Below are 22,848 nucleotides of genomic sequence, written 5' to 3' on the forward strand. Positions count from 1 at the left end.
ATCTCAAAAGATGACTGACTGGGAGGTTTAACCAAGTTAGATACAATGTCTGTATCTGATTTAATGTTTATGTGATAGCCTAAAGGCAAATTCACTTTTTGTGTATATAATTTGAAAAAACCCTATATAATAGAGTCCTTTGAGCACAACTCTTGACTTCTAGCAGAGTGGAAATTGCATATAAAATGCATGGCCTCTCAATTTTCTCGTTTGTTTAAACCTTCCCCTACTTAGAGTTAATTGCTGAAGGCATCTCAGTGTTTTTCCCCCTAGAAGCTGAGCTTAGTGAAGGCTGTTTTTCTCCCCGTTCTTTCATGCAGGTCAGCACACAGAATATGAAGATGGGTGGTCTGCCTCGTACAACACCACCCACCCAGAAACCACCAAGTCCACCGATGTCTGGAAAAGGAACTATTGGGTAAGTGCAGCTGCCAAATGTGTAAATGTCTTTGGTGAGCAGAAAGGAAAAAAGGGGAGAATCTTTATTTTTCTGTAGTGTGGGTATTTTTGGGTTTTTTTTTTTGTTTTGGTTTTAGCTATTCACAAAGGTCAAGAGATGTTATATCCACAGCATCTTATACCGATCGTGTCTTGTATGTCAGTTAGCACAATTCTGCCAGAAGACAACGGGCATCATCAGCCTTTCCCAACAGGAACCTTTTTTATCATTGCAGAACACTTTTATCATGCATTATAAGTACATGCTTTAGAGTAAAAAGTCATTAACTGTGTGGCTTTGACAGGTGGTGCTACGCAACTGGAAAATTAGTATGAGGCACTGTTCATTAATTATTTGTGCTGTGTGTAATAAAAGTACTTTCCTGTTAAGTCTCTGAGTTTGACTTTGACTTTAGGAAAATTTGTTATAAATGGGATGAATGCTGTTTGTTAGTACATGGTTATGTATATACATACACAGACCGATGCTTTATTTTAAAACAAGATATGGATTACTTTTAAAACAAGAGTGGGATGTGCAACACAGTTTTTTAATAGGAAGATTGAAGTACATGAAGAACATCCTTAATTGGTTTTGCTCATCCTACGAAGTAGATATGGCAAACTTATAGGAAAAACATTTTTTAGCTCCCATTACTGATGAGTATGTACCTGTCTCTGAAAGAATGAAGAATCTTTGGTTTTGTCTGTATTACCGTTATTTGCTTCTGAAATATGCTTCTCTCTGTGTAGGCGTCACTCTCCCTACCGTACGTTGGAGCCAGTACGGCCTCCGGTGGTACCCAATGACTATGTGCCTAGCCCAACACGCAATATGGCTCCCTCACAACAGAGCCCTGTTAGAACAGCTTCTGTGAATCAGAGGAATCGCACATACAGGTATTCAGGGTATTCCTGTACAAAGTGTGCCTAGTACTGTATAAGAATAAGGACAAAAAATGCTACAATAAATAGCAAATCCATCTGCACCTCTACAGTGAAGCTTGCTAATTCATGATATGGACTGGGAACGTCATTTGGCATGGCAAGAATGTACTTTAATAAAACCAGAATAGTGAATCATGTTAAGATTGTTCACTTAATCCCTTAGTCACCTTAATTTTAGTGCTATCACTTAGTTTACAGTATGTAATGAATTAGTAAAGTTGTGAAGTCTTTCAAGTAGATAGATTGTGATGTTATTTTATGAAAAACTGGGAAAAAGACTTTCTATACAACATGCCTTCTACGTGTTGAAGGACTACATAGTATGCTTATCGTTCACATTTTTGTTTGAACGGTCTTTGATGTTTATAGATTGAATAGCTGAAAAAGAGCTTTAAATTTTGAGGATACTGATAACTTCAAACACAGAATAAAGCCGAACTGTATTACCAAAGGTTCTGCGGAAGGGTAGCCTTTTCTCTAGGATAATAAGAGTTTCATGATGTGACAAGTCTAAATACTTCCCTTGAAATCTTCACTTTTCAAACATCGTAAGTACTTGATGGCTAAACAGGTGAACTTTAAAATATAAGAAACTATGACTTTTACTATCTCACAAATTCCAGATTTCGGTAGTTTTCTATGAAAGCATATAAATCGGAGTCTAAATGGTCTACGTGTTTTATAAGATGTAGGAAAAAGGTCTGTACTTACTCAGCAGGGGTTTAACAATATTGGAATGATGTGCTTTGCAATAAGGTTCTGGAAGTGTTTCATTTTTGGGCAAGTTCACGAAGACTAAGTGAAAAGCTTCTTGTGTTGTAGTAAAAGTAAAGAGTTTTAGGAAAACTAAGCTTTATATCATCCTTGTTTCTTTTCTCTTGTTCCCCATTACTCCTCTGAGCGAGTTAGGTGTTATATGAGGGATCTTGTGTTTCAGCATGCACAGCAGCATAATTCATACCTTGGGTTGTTGCTGTCTCTTACAGCAGCAGCGGGAGTAGTGGAGGAAGCCACCCGAGCAGTCGGAGCAGCAGCCGCGAGAACAGTGGAAGTGGAAGCGTGGGTGTTCCTATTGCTGTTCCCACGCCATCTCCTCCCAGTGTCTATCCAGGTAAATGGAAACTTGCTGTTGTTCTTCCTTCTGACTCAGCATTAACCTGTAGCATTTACAGGTGTCCTAAACTCCAAGAGAAGTTTCAAAGTTCATTATCCAGAAACGTGCAAGCCTTGAAAATTGCTTGCTATTGATAGTATGAGTTTGAATCAAGTAGGGTCTTTTCTGGGAGTGTCTCATGCTCTAATGCTTCTTTTTATATATTAATTTGTTTATCAGAATTCTTTGGCTGGCTGCCTGCGTGTGATTAGGTAGGACACAACACCTTTTTCAGTGGGCTGGGGGAAACTTCTCCCTTGTCCTTTCAAGGAAGTAAATGTTTTTTTCATTGACTGTTCATGCAGATACATAGAAGCATGTTTGTAGAAGATTAGATGAAATGAGAAGCAGGCACAGAGTAAATCTTTAGTACATTAATGCAAGCCTGAGTTGTCACAAAATGACACTTGTTCACTGTAATTGCTCCAGTCTTTCCAGAAGTAGGAAATTATACTAGTACTTCTTTTTCCTTTACTCAGCCGTTTCAGTGAAGAGTATATAGTTGGCTTGCAGTGTGACCTGAAATACATGATGCTTCTGAACCAAAGAACTGGAAATTTTTGGCTTTTCTCTGTATTTTCCAATTCGTACAAAAGCTGAAGGCAGCTGTGCTACAGATTGAAGCGTGAAGAACAAGGTGTAAAGACATCTTTCAAAAGTAATGGGTTTCAGTGAAAAGTTCTGGGTTGTTCCCTTGAGACCTGGAAAGTAGTGGATTTGCTTGACCCTCATTTACCATCTACATAGGAATGAGCCTTTCTGTAACAGCTCCACTTTTCTCTCATCTCCTTGTGCATTCTAAAATACTTGGCATCTAATAAATAGCTAACACTGAAGAGTCAAAGGCTTTCTCTAATCCTTGCTAACATATCTCCTGATTAACTCCACCTCTTCCTCCTCTCTTCACTTAGCCCCTGCTGGCTCCGCTGGCACTTCTCCCCTTCCTGCTACCTCTGCCTCTGCCCCCCCTCCTGCTCCTGCCCCTTCCTCCACTGCCCCAGATGCTGCTGCTGCTGCTGCAGGAGCTCAGCCCCTTGCTGATGGCTTCACTTCTCCAACTCCCCCAGCTGTTTCTTCCACACCCTCCACAGGTGAGTGTCTGCTCCAGTGGGTGGGGGCAGATGAACCCAGATGTGATCACGAGCCAAGGCTTTTCAGAGTTACTTCAGAAGCAGTGACTTCTCTTTTTTTATTTTTTTTTTTTAAATTTGTCTAGAAAGTATCTGCTAATATCCATCTGTAAGGTAGTGGTTATAGTAGACAATTCAAGGTGAGCTAATTTTATAAACAATCATTTAATTTTATAATTTTATTATTTTTACATTAATATAGCTATTTATTGCATTAACATTTTATTGAGTTTTGGATACTGAGCGTCTATAGAGTAATTATGTTTGGGGGTACCAGCACTGATAGTTCTGGGTTTGATTATTCTCTTTCTGTAATGGAATAAAAAAAAGTGCATCTAGCAAAATGTAATTCATATGACTTGTCTATTCAGTGTTTTCAAATGACAAGTCTCCTTTCAGTGAGCTGATAAAAAGGGCAATTTCTTTGTGCTCAATGTCAGGTAAAGTACAAGTTTTTATTATGCATGATATTACTAAACTATTTTGTTTCAGTAGGTAGTACTTATGGTATATATTGCAACTTGCTTTTTTTTAATGCTTATGAAACCACCCAACATTTTTCATATGTGCTGAAGTTGCAGCGTATAGTACTTACTAACCATAACATTGTTCTGTATCAGCTTTTGATGATCAGTTACACCTGCATTGTAAAGATCTTTACAAAGCCAAATTCATATATATCTACCTACATACTTTGTTACTTCGCATTATGATCATGATCACAGTGGTGTGAACTGGTTTGTGTGTTTGCATTGGTCTCTCTTAGTAAGAATTTCACCAGGTACCAGAAGCATTCTTGAAATCCTATTTGGTTTAAGGTGCTGTGGCTCATATAAAATTAGAACATACTTATGCTAGAATCCATGATTCTGACTAGAAACTTCCAAGCTGTGATGAATTTTGGTATCAGAAGATGATCCTGATGCCTAAACTACTTTAAAGTTTAGAAGATGAGCTGTGTCTCATGGTTCCTCAATCCATTGTCAATTTTTGATGCACTGCCAGTATCCCCGTTCTTTAGCCATATTGCTCCTGTATTTTTGACAAGTCAAAATCAAGTAGAGATTAGTATTTTAGTGGCTATAAATTCACATTCACAATTCCGTAAGAGAAATACCAGGTTGGTTACTATTTTAAAGATCTTTTGTTTCCCCGTGCTATTAGTGAAGTTGCTTGCGTGACTTCTCTGAAATGAAGTATTTGAAGAGACTGGATAGTTTACTGTTTCTGAGGTTGTAGTTTTTGGTCCTTAAGGAGCTCTTGTCCCTGTTTCTTCCCTTCTCTCCAGTCACCACCAATTTCTACCAGTGCATTAAGTAATGGGGAGACAGATTGGAAAGACGCATTAGGAAAAATGTAAAAGTTTATATACTAGGTGGATTGCTTCTTAACTGTTCTTCTTCCTCGTCTGTAAAAAGTGCATTTTTTGAGGTGTACCTATCTGAACAAAGCAGGAGGAATGTGAACCTAGTTCATGTGTTTGCTCTTGGAAGCAAGTAACAGAGAAAGCAACTTGCATTTTAATTGCTGACCTCTTGTGAAGTTTTGCAAAGCAATCAAAACAGTGGAGAATAGTGCAGGTTTTCAAAAAATCTCACATTCATTTGTTCTGTTTCCCTGTTTACTTCCCTGCGTGTGTGTCTCCTCAACCACAGTGGCCATCCCTTCTTCCCTTGTTTTCTTGCAAACTGTGAAATTTACCTCTAGCACAAATAGTGGAGGCAGAATAAGTAGGGAAGGTAATAACTCATGTGGGTGTAATAAGTCCAGTTTGCTGTTATATACAGCATATAAGTCAGAGAACTTTACGTGAGCACAGAAGATAGCTTAATGGTCTTGATTCATTCATTGTTTGCTTAGAGTCAGGATCACTTTGAAACAGAAAGTGATTGAAATGGAGAACAAGTTTTTAAGGAGTTGTTTCAACTGACAGTTCCCTGAAAAGAAGGTCTTATAGTATGGTTACATTTATTCCACCCTTCAGGCAGTTTCTAACATTCTCTTCTCCCCAGATGATTCTCTGCATATTTCCTGAACAGCACTAAGATAGTTAGTATTGTGTTTTTCAGTTGTAGAAGGTAACAGCTTTGAGTCTTGGAAGTGGCATACAGTTAGTTTGTACATGTATGTTGCTTAATTGCTGGACTGTGAAGCGTTGGTTTTTTTGCAGGTTTATAAATAACTAAATTTGTAAGAATTTTTGATAGTACATTATATAAAATGGATGAATGGGAATTATTCTCTTTCATTTTGAAGCTTTGTAGCTCAGACACCTTTGTATTTTCATAATGGCTTTTGTGAACAATGTTGAGTACTTGCAGTTGGGAGAGAGTTGTTTTTTCTGTTGCTATTTAGACATCCAGTGTCCTGCCAGTCTGGCAGCTGAATCGGCTGACTGCGCCTAGGATGCAGACTGTCTTGAGAAAACCAAAAACCTTTTCAAGCCTTTGAATCTTGAATGCAGATGTAAAAAAGGGAGGAGGCATCATTCTTCTCTTCATTAATACATTTCTCTTTCTACCCTAGGTCACCCAGTTCAGTTCTACAGCATGAACAGGCCTGCATCTCGACACACACCCCCAACAATAGGGGGATCTTTGCCATATCGGCGTCCTCCTTCGATCACATCACAGACAAGCCTTCAGAACCAGATGAATGGAGGACCGTTTTATAACCAGAACCCAGGTAGAAAAGTTTTTCTGCTCTATTGAATTCAACACAGTGGTGAATGCAGTGGCCTTCAGATCTCTGAAATCTTATGTTCTGTCTCCATTGCAGATCTTACAGTTAGTCTCAGGTAACTTTCAGTACGTTGCTGGTAGCCATGCCAAGGCTGCAGTCCGGGTACAGACTGTTCAGCTTCCATTATGGCAAAATAAAACAATACTGGCTTTGATGCGAAAGAAATTACTTTTGATCTCACAGTCCCTGTGAGACAAGCTTTAGTCCTTTACTACACCATGTGTCATGTATCTGCTTTGGTGTGGGATGAGTATTTGATTTTGCACCAGAACACTGAATCTTCATTAATCAGTCTGTATCTTATGCCTTTTCCTTCTGATTAATGGACAGTTCAAGAAATCGCACTTGTTATACAAGGGTAAGCATTAGACACCTTAGAGACATCAGTGCTGTTTGGCATGGGATGCAAGGAAGCTGTGTATCACCTGCTAAATTCACAGTTGATGTTATTTTAATGGATGACCTGTCTTAAAAACCAGGATGAGATACTAACAAGGAGTGGCGTGTCCCATGTGCCAGGCAGAATGCAGTAGCTTTTTATCTAAGGGGTCTTTTTCCCTATACTTCTGATGCAACATGAAGGTTTTGATCTCAGAATGAGGCACTCTTTTTTTTTTTTTTTTTTTTTTTTTTTTTTTTTTTTTTTTTTTTTTTTGACAAAGGGTACAGAAAAATACAGGGGACATACTGAGGGTTCCTTGTTAGGAAATGCCCTATTACCAACAAGGTTGAATGTTGGCTTGTAAGCATTTCAGTGTGTTTGTGTTTTGTGGTTGTTGGCGGTTGGTTGGTTTGTTTTTAAGTTGAGCAGTGAACTTGGAATTAGGTCAAAAGCTGCAATTTGCATTTAAGGGATTTGATCAGGTTCAAATATTACTGCTTGTGAAGTACCCTGCAAAGAGATGTGTGTGCTTAACTTGAGAAGGAAATTATGGTCCTGCTGGGGATGGGGGGTAGAGAAGGTTATATGACTAAATTGCAGCCCAGTTGCCTGAAATATGTCATACTTGTTAAGCACATTATGTGCATATTGAAGGCTGAAGAAGAATAAGGCAAGAATTAAATTATAATAGCAGTAAAAGAAACATTTCAGGATTACCTTTGCAATAAAGAGGATTTTCAGTATATCCAGGGGTTTCTGGCTACTGCTGTGCATTTCTGCTTTGGCAAAGGGATCATTCTCTGCAAGCTACCATTGCATTGTTAATAGGTAATCACAGAAGATGCCAAATAGACCTTAAATAAGTTACATAACCGCAGTTCAGTCTGTATACCCAAAAAGAAGATAATGATTATGGTGATTAGTCACTTGAGCTGTAAATCACAAACAAAAATTGTGCTGGCATATTTGATACAACATAAATAAGCAGTTGTAGCAAAATACTTCTTAAAATATACCTAGCAGAATACAGAATTTATTAGCTTTGCAGTTATACTAAACCAAGGTTTCTTGGCCTGTACCTTGAAAGGAGAGGATGCTCAAGCATGCATAATTGATGGAAGACCTGAAGAACAGAGGGACTGTTGTGTCTGTAAGGAGCAGGGTTAGTAGTGACAGGACAAGGGGCCACAATTGCTTCTCAGCATTGCTGAAGGGAGGGAGAAAATGAAAACTCAAGAGGTGAAAAAGAGACCTTGCAACAGGCAGAGGAGTGTGCCAGCTATGGCTTGTTCTTTGCAGGCCGTTTGGCAATAAAGCAGTACTGTTTTTTCCACTTCCATTTTTTAGTATGTTGGCATAGTCATTTTTGTTTATTCACTTCACAGGAGGATGAAAGATACTTTGCTTGCTCTGTTCTTTTGAATGCCACTTCTAAGATAATGTAATTTCTCTACCTCATGGCACAAGACCTTTTTAACAACTGAAAAGAAAATATTAAGAAATGAAGACCCTAAATGATCTCAGCATATGTCTGTCCCAAAGTCACTCTTGCCAGCCATGCCAACTAACAAGTGTTTTAATTTTTCAACCTTGGATACCAGTATCTAAGCAGTATAGAACTTAACACAAGCTAAAAAACCCTGTGGGAGGAACTGGGCAAGTACTGAGATGGTGGTCTGCGCTACACACTATCTGTATAGCTGAATCCTTAACTGGCTGAAGCAATCTAGTGGAAGGTGCTTTTGAGTGTTTCTGAATTAATTTACACCAAATGTGTAGATGAAATCTTAATCTGCTAACGGTCTGTATAGAAGGAAGTGGGGCGGGAATGTTTAAGCTGGTGTTTATCTCATCTTTTGAGACAGCAGAGGTACAGTAAAGTATTTCTGATGCACTTCATAAACAAAGTCATTATTAACAAAATATTTAGTGTATTGGCTCCTAAAGGTCAAAACTAGCTTAGAGTCATTATATATCATATAGAGACAATCTAATATGATAGTCCCTGCACTGTGCATAAACTGAAGCACAAACCAAATGGTTAAGATAAACAACAAATTATGTCAGCTAGTGTTAGCATCACCATCTTGGTTAAACCACACAACCCAATCAAAACTAAGGGATTTTTTGGTATTTGCTTGAGTGCTTGTCTAGAGTGATTTATTTTTCTATGTGGGAAGCCTCATTATTTCTTTCAAAGAAGTATATGTAGCACAGAAACAAAGTACACTGAAGGGACCTAGGAAACTGAAGCTAGGCTCATATGATAGATATGAATTGTATCAATCCGTATGACATTGAACAGGGGAAAGATTTTGAAACAGAACGTTTTTATAGCATATATAATTTAAAAAACAGGGACTCCACAGTTGTATGGGAATGCTGAATTGATTATATTACTGCATTTCTGTAGGACTTCAATTTCCCCTTTCCTGCTTTGAAAAAATGCAAGACCAAATCTTTCTCCAGCTACTGTGGTTACACTTTAAGGAATAAATACTCTCAGAGGTCATGTCATTCAAGTCGAAGAAGCTGTAATTAGAAATGTATTTCAGTTTTTCTCAAGAAGTGTCAATTAAATGGTGAGATAATGGAGCTTGCTTTATATGGAGGTACAAAGATATTTTTTCAACAAAAAGGATGGTTTCTGTCTTGGTATTTTTGTTGTGTGACTGAAAGGAATGTGAGTGTGAGTGACAGAAGTTAAATGTACTTCAGATAATAGTTACTGAAACAAACAATCAGAAGAAATCTTGAGACATGAATTTTAAATGCCTTGGAGTTCTTTTCATTTACTATGATGATGTGAATTAATTCTGAAAAATACTACATCATACCTGGCAGTTTTCTTACTGACTCTGGAATTAGTCTGAAATTTATTTAGTTCTGTTCTGCAAGCTAAATAAATGTACTGGTACATTAAGTGTAGACCTTTTTCCCTTGTTGTTTTGGACATGACTAAATGTTTTTGTACTAAAAAGAAAATTATTTAGTTGTCTGTTTCCTGAGGTGTGCTTTCTGAAAAATAATCTTGTATTTTGCTTAAATAATATTACTGCATTACTCTTGCAAAGGGATACTAAAACTGGATAAAACTAGGTTTGTTGTTTTTTTAACTTAGAGATAATTTAAACTTTCATTCCTGGCTTAAACCACAGTTCAGTGTTATAACATTTGCAGTTGGCTGAAAGTATCTTCTTTAAATGTGAATTCACATGTATTGTACAAAGACATCTTGTCTGGTACCAGTAAAAGGGCTGTTCAGAGTTCAGTGCAGTGGTCGGTGAAATCAGGTGGGAAGGTAACAAGGCAGCACATCTGGAATAGGCCCTGTTGCTTGGCTGCAGCACAGCACGCTTTGTTCTACCAGTAAGGTCAGAAGTCCCATGTCTTCAAAGTACGTTCAGTTCTCAAAGGCATCTTTTTCTGTTTTGCCTAAAATAATTGCCTTATTTTACGGTTTGTTTGGCCTATGTTTTGGAGAAAAACTAGTTATATCCATTTTCATTACAAAGGAGTCACATCTATAAATACCGATTTGATCTGAAAGGCAGAGGATTATAGGGAGAGAATCCTCCTGATACATTTCTTAGTTAGGTCTGTTCATAAAGTGCTATATTGCTGTAGAGATAAACTTCAACTTAAGGGAATCTCATAGTCAGATCAGAAAAATACTTCAGCATGGATTCTTAACCTTATGAAAAAGAGCTGGGTTGGAAATTTTAAAAATAGATTTCCTTGAAGTAAGGATTAGGAATATGCTTAAGCCACTTGATCCATTTTTCTCTGAATGTCAGTCAGTCAGCCTTTTTATCTCAGCTTCTTGGCAGGCTGCTACACTGAGTGGTGGTGATGTCTACTTTCCTGTTTGCTTCTTTGTTGTGTTTCTAACCGAATACCTTTCTCTTTTTAATTTCTGTGGCAGCATCCCTTGCTCCTCCTCCCCCCTCCATCCTACAGGTAACTCCACAGTTACCACTAATGGGATTTGTGGCCAGAGTTCAAGAAAACAGTAAGTTTGCTGCTTTCTTGTGCTATGATTTATTACTAGATGTGTCTTTTGTTTTGAGTGGATGAAATATTTGACTGCGTACAGCCAGAATTGTGCCTTCTCTATTGCCTCTGCAAGTTCCTCTGAAATTATGAAGGCAAGGAAATAATTTTACTGGAGGAACCTGATCCTTCCTTCTCTGAATTCTGTTGAGTCTAGTGTATTTCCACAAGTTCTAACTATTTGTCCCAATGCAACTAATTGAGATAGGGATTATTACTTCTACCACCTACCACGGTTCTACAGACATTTTCATGGTTACACTATTGCTTATTTTCAGTTTCAGATACTCCTCCTCCGCCACCGCCTGTGGATGAGCCAGTGTTTGATGAATCTCCACCTCCACCCCCACCTCCAGAGGATTATGAGGAGGAGGAAGCAGCTGTGGTAGAGTACAGTGATCCATATGCCGAGGAGGACCCTCCTTGGGCACCAAGGACCTACTTAGAAAAGGGTAGGTTTAGATCTAGAAGAGATGGTAGGGTTGTGTTTGTAACAACATTTTGTATAAGCTCCTGCTATCCTGCTTTGGACCTGGAGTCTGCTTAGACTCCTTCGTAGCCAGTATTTGCTATTGTGGTAGAGGTGCTCCTCCAAATGGCAATGTAAAGAACGGAAGTTAAGCTACTCTTCTGAGACTGACTCTTGTACCCGTTTCCCCACAAGGAGGAGATAATGAATAGCTGGCTAATTACATATTTTTTTAAATCCTCTTTAATCTACTTAAGACTCACCTTTCAGTCTGCTTAACCGTAATAATCAAACTCATGTGAGGTCAAAAATGAGTGAATCAGTACTGCAATTGCACTTGAACTTTGAACATACGGGTGCATTTGGAGAACTGTTGCAGTGTGTGTCTGGGGCTCCATACCAAGCTAAAAAGTGCTGGGTCTGCGTTGGACCAGCTGAGGCATCGCTGTGTGGCTGCATCTAGATGTCTTCCGGTTCTGAAGCAGGTGTGTGGAAACATTCTGGAGTAAAACAACAGGTAAAATAAACCAAGTAGATAATTGGCTTAGGGGTGCTTGAATATGAAAAAATCTATTGCCTGGTGTTCTCCTGTGGAACAGGGTCATGTACCTCTTAGTAAAGGATGATATAAAATCTAATGTTGCAAAGCAACCAGGCATCTCAGCTGAGTGACTGTTAGACACATTCAATCTGCATTGGGGGGAAAAAAATTCAAGCATGCTAGTGCAGGACTTAAGGGGAGGAAAAAACTGAAGAAGATGGAAGAAGCACTTTCTGCCAACTCCAGCCCAAAGAAAATACTACTATTCCCAAGGGATATGGAAGAACACGTGGGAGTCTTTTTGTTATTCCCGCGCCCTCTGTCTAGCTGGTGTGTTTAAGGCAAGGAGTACCCAGGCTTTGCTGACAAGCTGAGACCATTTGTCAGACAGAGTGGCAGACTTGCAGGGTGTTTACATGACTTGCTTTATCTATTGGCCTCTCCTCATCCCTGACTGACAGCAAGTGTCACTATTTATTCTGTTGATGCGCACGAGCTCTTTGAGTAAAAGTCGCCTCGGGTTATACTTGTCAGGGAAGCTTATTTCCATGAGGAAGGACCTAGAAAAAAAGGATCTCCTATACCAAGTACTCTTCTTGCTGTGCACTTCGGAGGGTATGCCTGATTATTGGTATTAGTTACCTGATTTCACAATACGAGGTTTTGGAGTCAGGTGGGGTTCCTGATGTTGCATTTGGGTTTTTTTGGGAGAGGCTTGCAAATTTCTTCAGGTTGGGACCAGTACAGGTAACTTCAGCAAATACTGGATGGGCAACCTTACTTAACGAACTCTTCTTTATCAGGCAGTTCTGAGAGTGCACAGTATCTGCCCAGTTTCATTGCAGTTGAAGTATTTTGTGCTGGATGAAGATTGCAGGCATGTTGCTTTTTGATAGGAGAGTGAGTCTCAAGATTTTTCTCTGTATTTTTCCAGGTATAAGACACTCTCTAGCCTAATTCTACATTCATACAACTATCTTTGTTATGCTTCTGTTACTCATCCCACCTGGCCCTCAGCAAATCCTCAGTGACATTTCAGCTAGGAGCAAAAGAGAAAAAAGAGGACCCTTTTGTGCATTGCCTGCTTATAGTGTCTCATACTAATGCAAAGTGAGGGGCTGAAGAGAAGCCATGAAATCGTGGCACATGGCCTGGGGAAACAACTTTCTATTTGAAGAAATGATGACATTTGAATTATAGCGTATTGTTCTGATCTGCTTTTCTGTGTGACTTCTGTGAGCTTGTGAGCTAAAATCATTTGCATAGGTGCATATATGCACAGATCTGTTAATTTCAGCAGGCAGTCCAGGCACTTACAGTTTGATATTTACGGGGAAAATTACATGGGATAGCAAAACTGTAATGGAAGTCTTTAAAGATAAGCTGAACCAAGTCAGGCTTTTAGTCAGAACATTTTTCCTGCAGAAAAGCAAAAGTATAGGAAACCAAACATTATCTCGTATTGATGTAGTGTCCTGTGCAAAAACATAATCTTGAGCTGTATTTTGAAAGCTAGATGACTAAAACATCCAAAAGGTTGGTCTGTTCTTAGAAACACTCATAAAAGTAATAAAAAAATTAAAGTGCTTACAGTGTATGTTGGACTGTTAAATAGTACGTTTAGGATAGCAGAAAATAGGAGATGTTGACATAAGTGTGGATTCTGTTGTAGTTATATGATTAGCTCTACTTGCATTCAGCCCATGTCTTGAGATTTGACTGCTTTGCTGGAGTTGGGAGAGAAGTGCTTAACTGTGGGTTTTTGGTTTTTTTTTTTTTGTAGCAAACAAGTGATAAAATTAATGAAAAGTCCCACGTTAAAAGACTTTCATACTCAAAGAATGTGTATACTTACCCTGCTGTGAACTAATAACGCTTTGTCTTTGCAGAATAATTATTCCTATGGCAACTCCTTAAGTTCCTATAAGTAGTATTCTGTGCCACATGATTCAAAGCCGACAAAACTGAAGGAAGGAAACGGCAGTTCAAACACTATTATCCCCAATAAGCAGAGTAGCAATTCCTAGGATTTGTGCTTATTCTTCTGGTATGACTGGTCACTTATTTAAGTTCATATGAAAGCATTTCTAATAGGATTAGTGTAGATAACCTTTGTAAAAGTGAGAATGTAGAAGCTGGGACACCAGGGAGGTGTCAAATACAGAGGGCTGTCAGATATTGAGATGAAATTTGGTATGATCCTGGTCTGTAAAGGGATCATGCAGTGTGGGAGGTATGTTTAAGATTAAGACATGCTCTAACCTGCAGTTGAGGAAGGAAGCGGATAGCACATCCGTTTTGAACAGATGGAGAAATTCTTAAGTGCAATACAGTTCCTGGGGATGTTAAACTTGAGGACGCTACCGTGTGGCTGTAATAGCAACAGCCAACCTGCAGTGTCCAGGAAAGCAAGCTGCAGGTTTTCATTGAGCTCTGTCTGGGTGCGTGGCATGAAAAGGTAAGAAAATGTCCCAACTTTGCAAATCAGGTGACCAGAAATTGAGTATCCAGAAGGAAAAATTGCTGTCATACCACAAAGAGAAAGTCACAGCTATCACATTTCAGTTGGATAACCAGTCTGGCCTGTGCTTGTGGTCAGTTTGATGTAACGGAGTTCAGCCAAACTCTGTGATTATTGAAGAACCCAGGATCACTGACTGGAAGAATATCAACCTCAGTGAGTAATTCTGGTTTTCATATCTGCATTGAAATGTGTTCAGATAGAAACTAAAAAAAGGTTCTGGCTGAGTCTCGCAGGGAAGGATGCCACCTCCTGAGTCAGTATTGCTGCTCCCTGTCTCATCCGGAGCGGTTGTTTTGCAAACGTTTTTTTGCGCTGGGCTCCTGATAACTTGTGGTATGTGACAGGCTCACAGCTTGAACTGGTGGGATTACAGACAGAAGGATTAAACTGTCTTTTAGAGAGAGGAACGTTGCCAGTACAAAAGTAGCATGCAGGAGAAAGCAATGGTGATGTAGCAACAAAGCCAGGCTTCAGGTAATTTTATAAGAGGCTTAACAAGAAGCCTCTTGTATGGATTCCTTTGCTCCCTCAAAAGGGAATAACCTCATTTCTTTTGAAAAGAGTCATGAGTTTAGTTGGACGCTGTGCTCATGAACACATGCTGTTAATTTTTATTCCTTGCTTTGGTTTACAGTACCTTCCCTTCTATCACCGGTAGAAGATTTTAGGATCCCTGTCCAATGTCCATTTTATTTCAGTGGCCGCACTGCACGTTTCATTGCCAAGTGCTCAAAGCAGTGACTGATGCTATTTGTTCAAGTATTGAGAGTCTGGCTTAGCTAGTTTTCTGTATGGAACACATAATGATAGGACTGGGAATAGGAAAACATACCAAGTTGACGTCTACTATTTTCTGCCATTTCAGGACAGTGGTCTCTTTAATATTTGCCAGTGCTTTGTCCAATGTATTTGACTTTCCTAACAGCTTTTGTGCCTTTAGTAAAATGTTCTGCAGCTGTAAGAAAAATGTTCTGATGCAGTAGGCATATGTTTAGTCTCAGAAATCTACCTTACTACTTCCTAGCTCCTGACTGGGATTCACCCACCTTGGCACTGTATACCCTGGGAGTGACTTTGAGCTACTGAGACTGCACATACGCATTTTACAGATTTAAATGTGGAGGTAGCTAAGGTAGCTAAAAGTCTGGGACATTCGCCTTGGCTCATTCTTACTGTGATCTGAAGAGAGCTCTTACTACTCTCTGTCTTCCGTGTTTTCCTGCTGATTGTTAGTTGTGCAGAGATCTGGTTTAGCACATACCTGTAATACATTAATCTTGGAGTAGGTCTGAGTCATCATAGCCATGGGGAGTTACATCCACCCCCTTGAATCATTCTACGCCAAAAGTTTATCATATATTTCTAAAGTTTTCATCTGGTGGTTCTGGAAATAGTAAGAATATAAGAGTTAAAGTAGTCCTGGCTCATGTGCTTCAAAGCACGAGCCCTTATAAAAGGGGTTGGAAGAAACTGCTCCTCTCAGCAGGTCATTCTGCACACACAGAGGGGAGGCCGTGCAGTTCTGAGATTGCCTTGAACGTGGAGAACTTTGTAGAGATAGGTTGATTTCCATCCTCTTCCCTGTACCTCTCCTAACAGTCATGCTCTGTTCTTTTCTAGTGGTGGCGATCTATGACTACACGAAGGACAAAGAAGATGAGCTCTCATTTCAGGAAGGTGCCATCATTTATGTCATCAAGAAAAATGATGACGGCTGGTATGAGGGAGTCATGAATGGAGTGACGGGGCTCTTCCCAGGGAACTATGTGGAGTCGATCATGCATTACTCGGAGTGAAGACTAGAGGACAGAACACTGCATCTCCTGCTGCAGGAGCTGTCAGGGCTTCCCAGATCTCCACCAGCCTCTGGGGCCCTATCCAGTATAACTGAATGAAGGATAATTGTAACAACCACTCTTTTTGGTTTTGTTTTGTTTTGGTTTTTTTTGGTTTGGGTTTTTTTCTCCCCTTTCCTCCCCTCTCATTATAAAACAATAGTTATTTGAATTGTTTGAACGAATGGCTCTTCCGGCTGCCAGCAGAGGCTATCCTGAGCCATCTGATGTTGAATTAAGCTGACCCATTCAGATACAACAAACTCATTGAGTAGCTGATACTTCACTCAAATTCTGACTTCTTCTGACAGGCTTTGAGATCTGTCTCAGGAATCCTGTGTGCCCTCGTGGCACTACCCTTGGCAGCAGTGCCTGGCGCTTGGCATGTCCTGGATGCTGGCGGTGAAGGGTTACGGGCCAGTGGACCACACTCCTGTGCAGCTGGAAGAACAGTCGTGTGCTAGCAAACACTGGGATTTCTGCACAGAGCCATTCCTGTAACTGACTTCCAAATAGTTGGATACATCTTTAGCATAAACACTTCTGCAGCTGCTCTGCACATGTAGGCTGACACAGGGGCACACAGAGCTGGCTTTCAGTCACTCACCTTTCAGTTTAGACAATTAAGATGGCTGCAGCCCAGAGGACCCCCACCCCATTTCCTCATCTTTTGAATGCCACAGATTTGTTTTGTGTTCTGCACTGATGTAAATGTGCTCCTCTCTGCAGGGAGCTACTTGCCATGGGTGCTGCCGGTTTAAACAGAACTCACAGATGCCGTTGATGGTGAAGGTGAAACAAAGTTTACAGGTCCTCCTGGGGTCAGAGGATAAACTCTAGGGGCTGTGATCTAAGGTTCAGATCTACTCACGCCTGCTTGCACTAGAGAAACTTACCCCCAACTTTAGTCTTATGCACAATATAATCTTAAAAATCCAATCAGGTATTGTAAATTGGCTATTTTGTACTTGATGACTAGATTTGCATATGTACTGTGAGAGCCCTGTGCAGAGGCAGGACAAACGGCAGTTGTCGTCTTCATGTCTGTTGCCAAAATCTCTTCAGTGGAAGTAAAAAGGGCTGTTGTGTGTACTGGTTTCCCATGGAAATCCAAGCAGTAACTAGTAGTAGTCCTAGCTCTTCCCCCAGCCCTCTCCATTGTTTATTATAAAGAAATAGGTATTTTGAGCTATACCGGTGGATCTGGGGTGGAGTAATACCAAGTGAAGGCTCTGTAGCCCCTTGTCTTGATAGTTTGCTTTTTAACCTAGTCTCGGTTAAAGCTGCTGCTCAGTGATTCTGCCTAGCAGATTGGTGTAAACTGATGGCTGCACTAGTCTGCCCTTAGGAAGGACTAAATGTAATCTCTGGGTGAATGTCATGCATTAACAGAGTGAACTGATGAAACCTCCTGTTGCAGCCCTGTTAGCCTGCAAGTTGAGCTGACCCCTGTTACTGTGAGAGTCTCCTGGGCCAGGGCATCTTCCCGGACAGCTGTGGCCTGTCGCCTGGCCAGGTTCCAGCTGGTACCACCAGTCGCTTGTCCGAGGCGAGGCAGTGCTGCGGCTGCCTTCTGAGGCCTGTGTGAGAAACCGAACAGTGCCCGATAGGGCGCTGTCGGCGCTGGGTTTCTGACGGTATTGGCAACAATACAGGTAATTGACCCAAACCCCTTGCTTGGCAGTTAGCGCGATAGCAGGATGGAGGTGGGGGTTTGGTGCAAACCTGGGCAGGGAGGAGCCGTAGCTGCTCGCGGGACAGGAAGGAGGAAAGGAAGAGGTGAGGTGTGTTTGAGGCATGTGGATGAATGTGATCACCTGCTGTGAGCTTGCGCAAGAGTGAGTTAACTCCCGTGACGGTGCATAAGGAACTAGTCTGGTTGAAGCCTACGGGAGGTACAACTTTGAAGAAACTTGTGCGAAGACAGAAGTTACTTTCTCCCCTGCTCAAGCCACAGGTGTGTGGCCAAGACACTGTTGTCTTCTGTCTGGAAGCTGACAGCATTATTGTTTGGGATGAGTGTTAGCCAGAACAGATCCCCTTCTACCTTCTTCTCTTAGAACGTTTCTCTGGGAGCAAGCCTAGAAGCACTGGTGGTGCAGGCACCGGAGTGACTGTTTCTGGTCTCACAGGGCAGGGCTACAGCTTTGGCATGGGGAGGTGGTGCTGATGGCCTGGGTGACTGAATAGCAGGATTGCACCGGCCTTTGCTGCTCACAGGGTGGTTCTTTTCCAGGAATATCAGAGCTTTCCCGGTTTCTCTTGGCCAGGGTACGTTTGTGGTAAAGACTGAGCACATGGTGCTCAAATAGATCAAGTTATGGCAGCTTGGTGAGGTACTAAATGACAGCTGAACCTCTCTCCCTGGGGACTCCAGCTGGGCGGTCATGCGTTAGTGAAATGTGGCTTTAACTCAGTCTGTGTGAGAGCCTGTGCCTGACCGCTGACAGGTGGATGGGAAGGGGGTGTTCTTCTGCGGTGTGGTACACACCCCTGTCCTCCTTCATTCAGCTGGTTGTTCATCTTGCAAGTTTTCTGCATTGTGGGAGCAGAGCAGTGTGAACTCGGGGAAGTGCTGAACGCTTGCCAGAGCTCAGCACAGAGGATGAGGCTGCAAAACCTTGAAAGTGGAATGTGTGAAGGTCCTTAAAGAACTGGCTTTGGTCTGATGGGCCAGGGGTTGGTTTGGTCCCTGCTAGTAGCATGTGGAATTGTTTATCCTGCAAGAGCTGCTGGGGATGGAATTTTTGGGTCACCTCCTGCTGGTTTTATGCTTTATTATGCAGTACTAATGTAAAGAAGTTTTTTGAGTTTTATGCATATTTTTTATTTTGTACAGATTTTAATTCTGTGGCTTGTTTGGGGATAATGTGATGTAATGGTCATAGACCAGGCCAAGGTAAACAGGCTTTGTACATTAATGCTACATAGATTGCATGCTAGTAAAGTCAGTGAGGGTTGTGTTTCCAGTTTTGTCCCTTGTACTTCTCCAAAACCTTTTCTCCCCCTGCCTCTCTTTGTTTACTTTAAAAGGAGGGGGAGAAGGAGGGGAGAGAAACACCTCAGTATTTCAAATACATGCACAAAATCTCTTCAGAGTTCTGCTGCCACAGCTGAAGGTGCTCAGCATCACAGGCTGTTGAGTCGGCGGTGTGTGTGCGTGAGAGGTGGGGGAAGGAGATGCTCTGGAATAGCCCAAAGAGTGCTGGAAGGCCAAAGCGAGTGCGTTTCTCCCTTTGTGAGAGCTGCCTTAGCCCAGGCAGCTGTTTGCGTTGTGCACAGAAATGGGTCAGCATCCTCTAGCGGTGTATTTTGCCTTGATTTGCTGTATCGGAGATTTCTTCCTTGCTCTGGGCCCCAGGGACAAAGCTATTAACTACAGCTGCCTCTCCGCCGTGTGCCTGCATGAGAGGAGGTCTGACTGAGCCTGTCCCCATCTAGTGCTGCAGCAGGTTATGTTGGTGCCTTCTTTCCAGCCTGAGAGAGATGGCTGAGGTTGCATGCGTCTCACCTGTTCCCTCACCCCCCTCTTTATTTCCCCCCCCCCCCCCCCATCGTGGATTCATGTTCTTTGTTTCTCTCTCTGGCTGTTGCAGCAGAGGGCTGAGAGGGGCAGGAGAAGCAAGCAGCAAATGTGCTTGAACATCTTGATGGTGTGTGTGCCCATGCCCGCTGGCTGGAGCAGGCACCAGAGAGCTGAGGCACTGCCTGAGGACTTGCTGGCCGGACTGGTGAGGCACAGGCAGACACCAGTGCCCTGGAGGACTCTCACTGCAGGACAAGGTGTGGCGTGGCCCCAGGGGGGATGGCAGAGCTTGGTGTGTGTTAGCAGGAGGCTGACTGTGTCCCCGGGATTCAGCTCGTCCTTGCAGTCAATTGAGTTTGCGTGTTCCTGAAAGTGTCTGGAGGTTGTGGCTGGTTTGAGCCACAGCTCCCCCCAGTCCCTGTGGTCTGTGGGGGGGTGGCTTACCAGTGGGTGCCGGGAAGGCTTAGACCTGGCTAGTTCTTGCTTGAGCAGTTTGTTCTCCTTTCACAGCTCCTGGGCATTTGCTGTCTTTGCTGCTGAGGGTTCTTGGTGGCAGCCAAAGTTGACACTGGCAGTGATGGAGCTTCTGGAAAGTGGCACTTCTACCTAGGGTGTTTCAGTTGATCACAAGAAGAAAGCGAGGCAGCACCAGGATGGATGCTCCTGTTCTGGCAGAGGGGAGGCTGCCTGCCCCCTGTGTACGTGCGTATTGTGGACTAGAGGTGGAGGAGGGTTGTGCACTGATAGAAACCGTTGCGCTTCTGTGGCGTCTCCCGCCAGTGCTTGGTGGTGACTTAATGCTGTGCTCTTCCCAGCAGCTTCCACCCCTTCCCAGCTGCGGCTGTGCCTCTCTGCTGGAAGTGAGCTCTCCTTGTAGTAGTCATGTCCTTGGGCTTCAGGCATAAATCAAAAGCAAAACCTTCGTGTTTTCCTTTCTGGAAAGAACGGGACTTCATGTGGGTTAGTAAATTGGGAGCTTTTCCAGGGCTTGTCCTCCCAAAGGTGGGCCAGGACATGTCGTCTTGTGAGACAGGTGGTGTCTGTATTCTCCGCAGGACAACTTGTTGGAAGCTGCTAGAGGATGCTGCTGGAAAGCCCGTGGCGCTGCGGGTCCTACCGGGAGTGGTACTTGCATTGAGTAGTCACTGACTGAGCACTGCAGCGGTTCAGGAAGCATTGCAAACCCCAGGCAGAGACTTCACTTCCCGAATTGACAACAGTGGCAGTGAGAAATGTACAGCGCTGTTGCATTCACTAAGGCAAGTATTTGCAACCCGTATCTCTAGAGAAGAGGGTGTTGTAAAAACCGAGCACTAGCAGGTAGATGATGAGCTATAGCTTATGGGGTACCACTTTCACAAATTTACTGTGCTTACAGGCATACAGCCACCTTCCCCAGCTTTTGGCATCTCTCAGTATTAGGTACTGCCACATTTTGTGGAAGAAATGGTGTTACAGAGGTCAGAATAGTGCAAGAAGGGAACAGGGTGGGTTTGTGTTGGTTTTTGTTTTTTTTTTTTTTTTTTTTTTTTTGCTTCCCCCGGTAGCTGAAGTCAGTGTGTAGTAACAATCCTAGTGCTCTATTTTTTATTTTGGAACGGCAAGAATAATGGGACCCCCACCTCATGTCCATGGGAAGGTCGCCGAAAGCTTGATGGGGCCAAGGTTTACCAACTGCTGTTACAAAGAATAATTTACAGACAGTGGTGTTCTGCTGCTTTCATTCAAAGCAGCCCACTGCGATGTTTTGTGCCACCTCCTGCCCTTGCAGGAAGTGGTTTTTCTTTGGCAATCTAACCATTAATTTCACTAGCACCTTTGGTTATTACAAGAAATACTTCAAAACAGTAAAGTCAGCAGCAGCCTGTTGTCCAGAGGTAAGCCTGCCCCCAGCATCCTGCTGACCCCTGACGTGGTGACTGCTGAAATGTGTGCAGTACGTTTTTTCCTGTTTCTCTTAAAACCTCAGAAGAATCCTGCCGCTAGTGACTAACGAGGAAGAGCTGTGTACAAATTCATTTCCATTACAGCGCCTTGGTAAAGTGCTGACATGTCTGAGATTATTTTGTAAAGAACAAGTGCTGCTTTTCACATTTGGAAAAGTGTCTTTTGCAACTTGCATGGACAAGTAGTTTCTATGAATTCTCCAGAAAGGTCAGTGTCTAACATGGATTTTGTCCATGCACTTTTTTTCTGAAAGCAGAGCCCCCTCTGCCCCCAGCTTTGGTTCGCAGTCAGAGGAGCAGCACGCTGTGCTTTTGCTTTTGGCACTGCTGATGCAGTGGATGAGTGCAGAGCCCACTGTAAATGACCAAGCCTGCGGGACTCTGGGGAGCTGTATGCCACCAGTAACGTTTTATTGTGTGTGCCATTTGAACCACCTTCCAGTGAGTGCAAATCCCAATTTTTACATTTTTTTAATTGTACTTGGAATTAACTGTTGCTGTGTACTAAACCCTCTTGTTACAAGCCCTGAATAAAAAGAACAAAGCACACACCCCGTGTTCTGTGAGGGCGCCGCTGCCGCGTCACGTTCCTTGTCTTTGGCTACAGCCTTCTCAGCGCCGCGAGGCCGGGGCCAGGCGCTCGTGCCTGCGGGAGCCCCGTGCCAGGAGCTCCGAGCTCGGCCCTTCCCGCGGCAGCGGTGTGAGCGTCGGCATCCAGCCTCCTGCCTTCAGCAGCCCCGCTCCCCTCACCGCCACCCCCGTAACGCCCCCAGTCGCCGCTCTGAAAGCCGGTGGCTGATGCGGGGCCGGCCCGGGAGCACAGCAGGAGCGCAGCCCGGGAGGCGGCGGGCAGAGCTGAACCCCCTGCCCTGGGCCCGGGAGGGGCCGCAGCAACACTTACCGGCCGTGTGCTGGCATGGCGGGGGCAGAGCGGGGCAGGGCTCCGCACCCGCACCCCCGCCGGAGGAGGCAGGCGGAAGGTGAGCCTTCCCCCGGGGCCGCTTTAGAGCTGTAATTGGTGTGTACCGGGTCACTGGTACAGCCAGCTCTGAGCCACTGGAAAGAACTGTGCACAGGAACAATAAAAAGCGATCTTCTTGAGAGTGAGCATGTAAGTGGTAACCTGTAGGCCATCAGAGACCCGAGCCCCACCCAGGGGAA

General features: G+C 42.8%; 1 protein-coding gene across 9 annotated transcripts in view; it reads left to right on the plus strand.

Annotated features, from left to right (window-relative positions):
* The window catches only part of ABI2 (abl interactor 2), a 71,847-nt gene extending 49,611 nt beyond the window's left edge, over positions 1-22,236 (plus strand). For 4 of the 9 annotated variants that reach the window (XM_033010871.2, XM_033010872.2, XM_033010874.2 and 1 more), the window contains 8 exons: positions 321-418; positions 1,192-1,338; positions 2,373-2,497; positions 3,451-3,630; positions 6,196-6,354; positions 10,719-10,805; positions 11,125-11,298; positions 16,001-22,236. In XM_033010871.2, coding sequence (XP_032866762.2) covers positions 321-418; positions 1,192-1,338; positions 2,373-2,497; positions 3,451-3,630; positions 6,196-6,354; positions 10,719-10,805; positions 11,125-11,298; positions 16,001-16,176 — 1,146 coding nt within the window. In that variant the 3' untranslated portion in view covers positions 16,177-22,236. The remainder of the gene's footprint in view (positions 1-320; positions 419-1,191; positions 1,339-2,372; positions 2,498-3,450; positions 3,631-6,195; positions 6,355-10,718; positions 10,806-11,124; positions 11,299-16,000) is intronic. The other 5 variants (XM_033010873.2, XM_033010876.2, XM_033010878.2 and 2 more) reach the window with 3 other exon arrangements.
* The last annotated feature ends 612 nt before the right edge of the window (positions 22,237-22,848 follow it).

This window comes from Tyto alba, unplaced genomic scaffold, assembly GCF_018691265.1.
Source record: "Tyto alba isolate M040663 unplaced genomic scaffold, T.alba_DEE_v4.0 Super-Scaffold_7, whole genome shotgun sequence".
Lineage (NCBI taxonomy): Eukaryota > Metazoa > Chordata > Aves > Strigiformes > Tytonidae > Tyto > Tyto alba.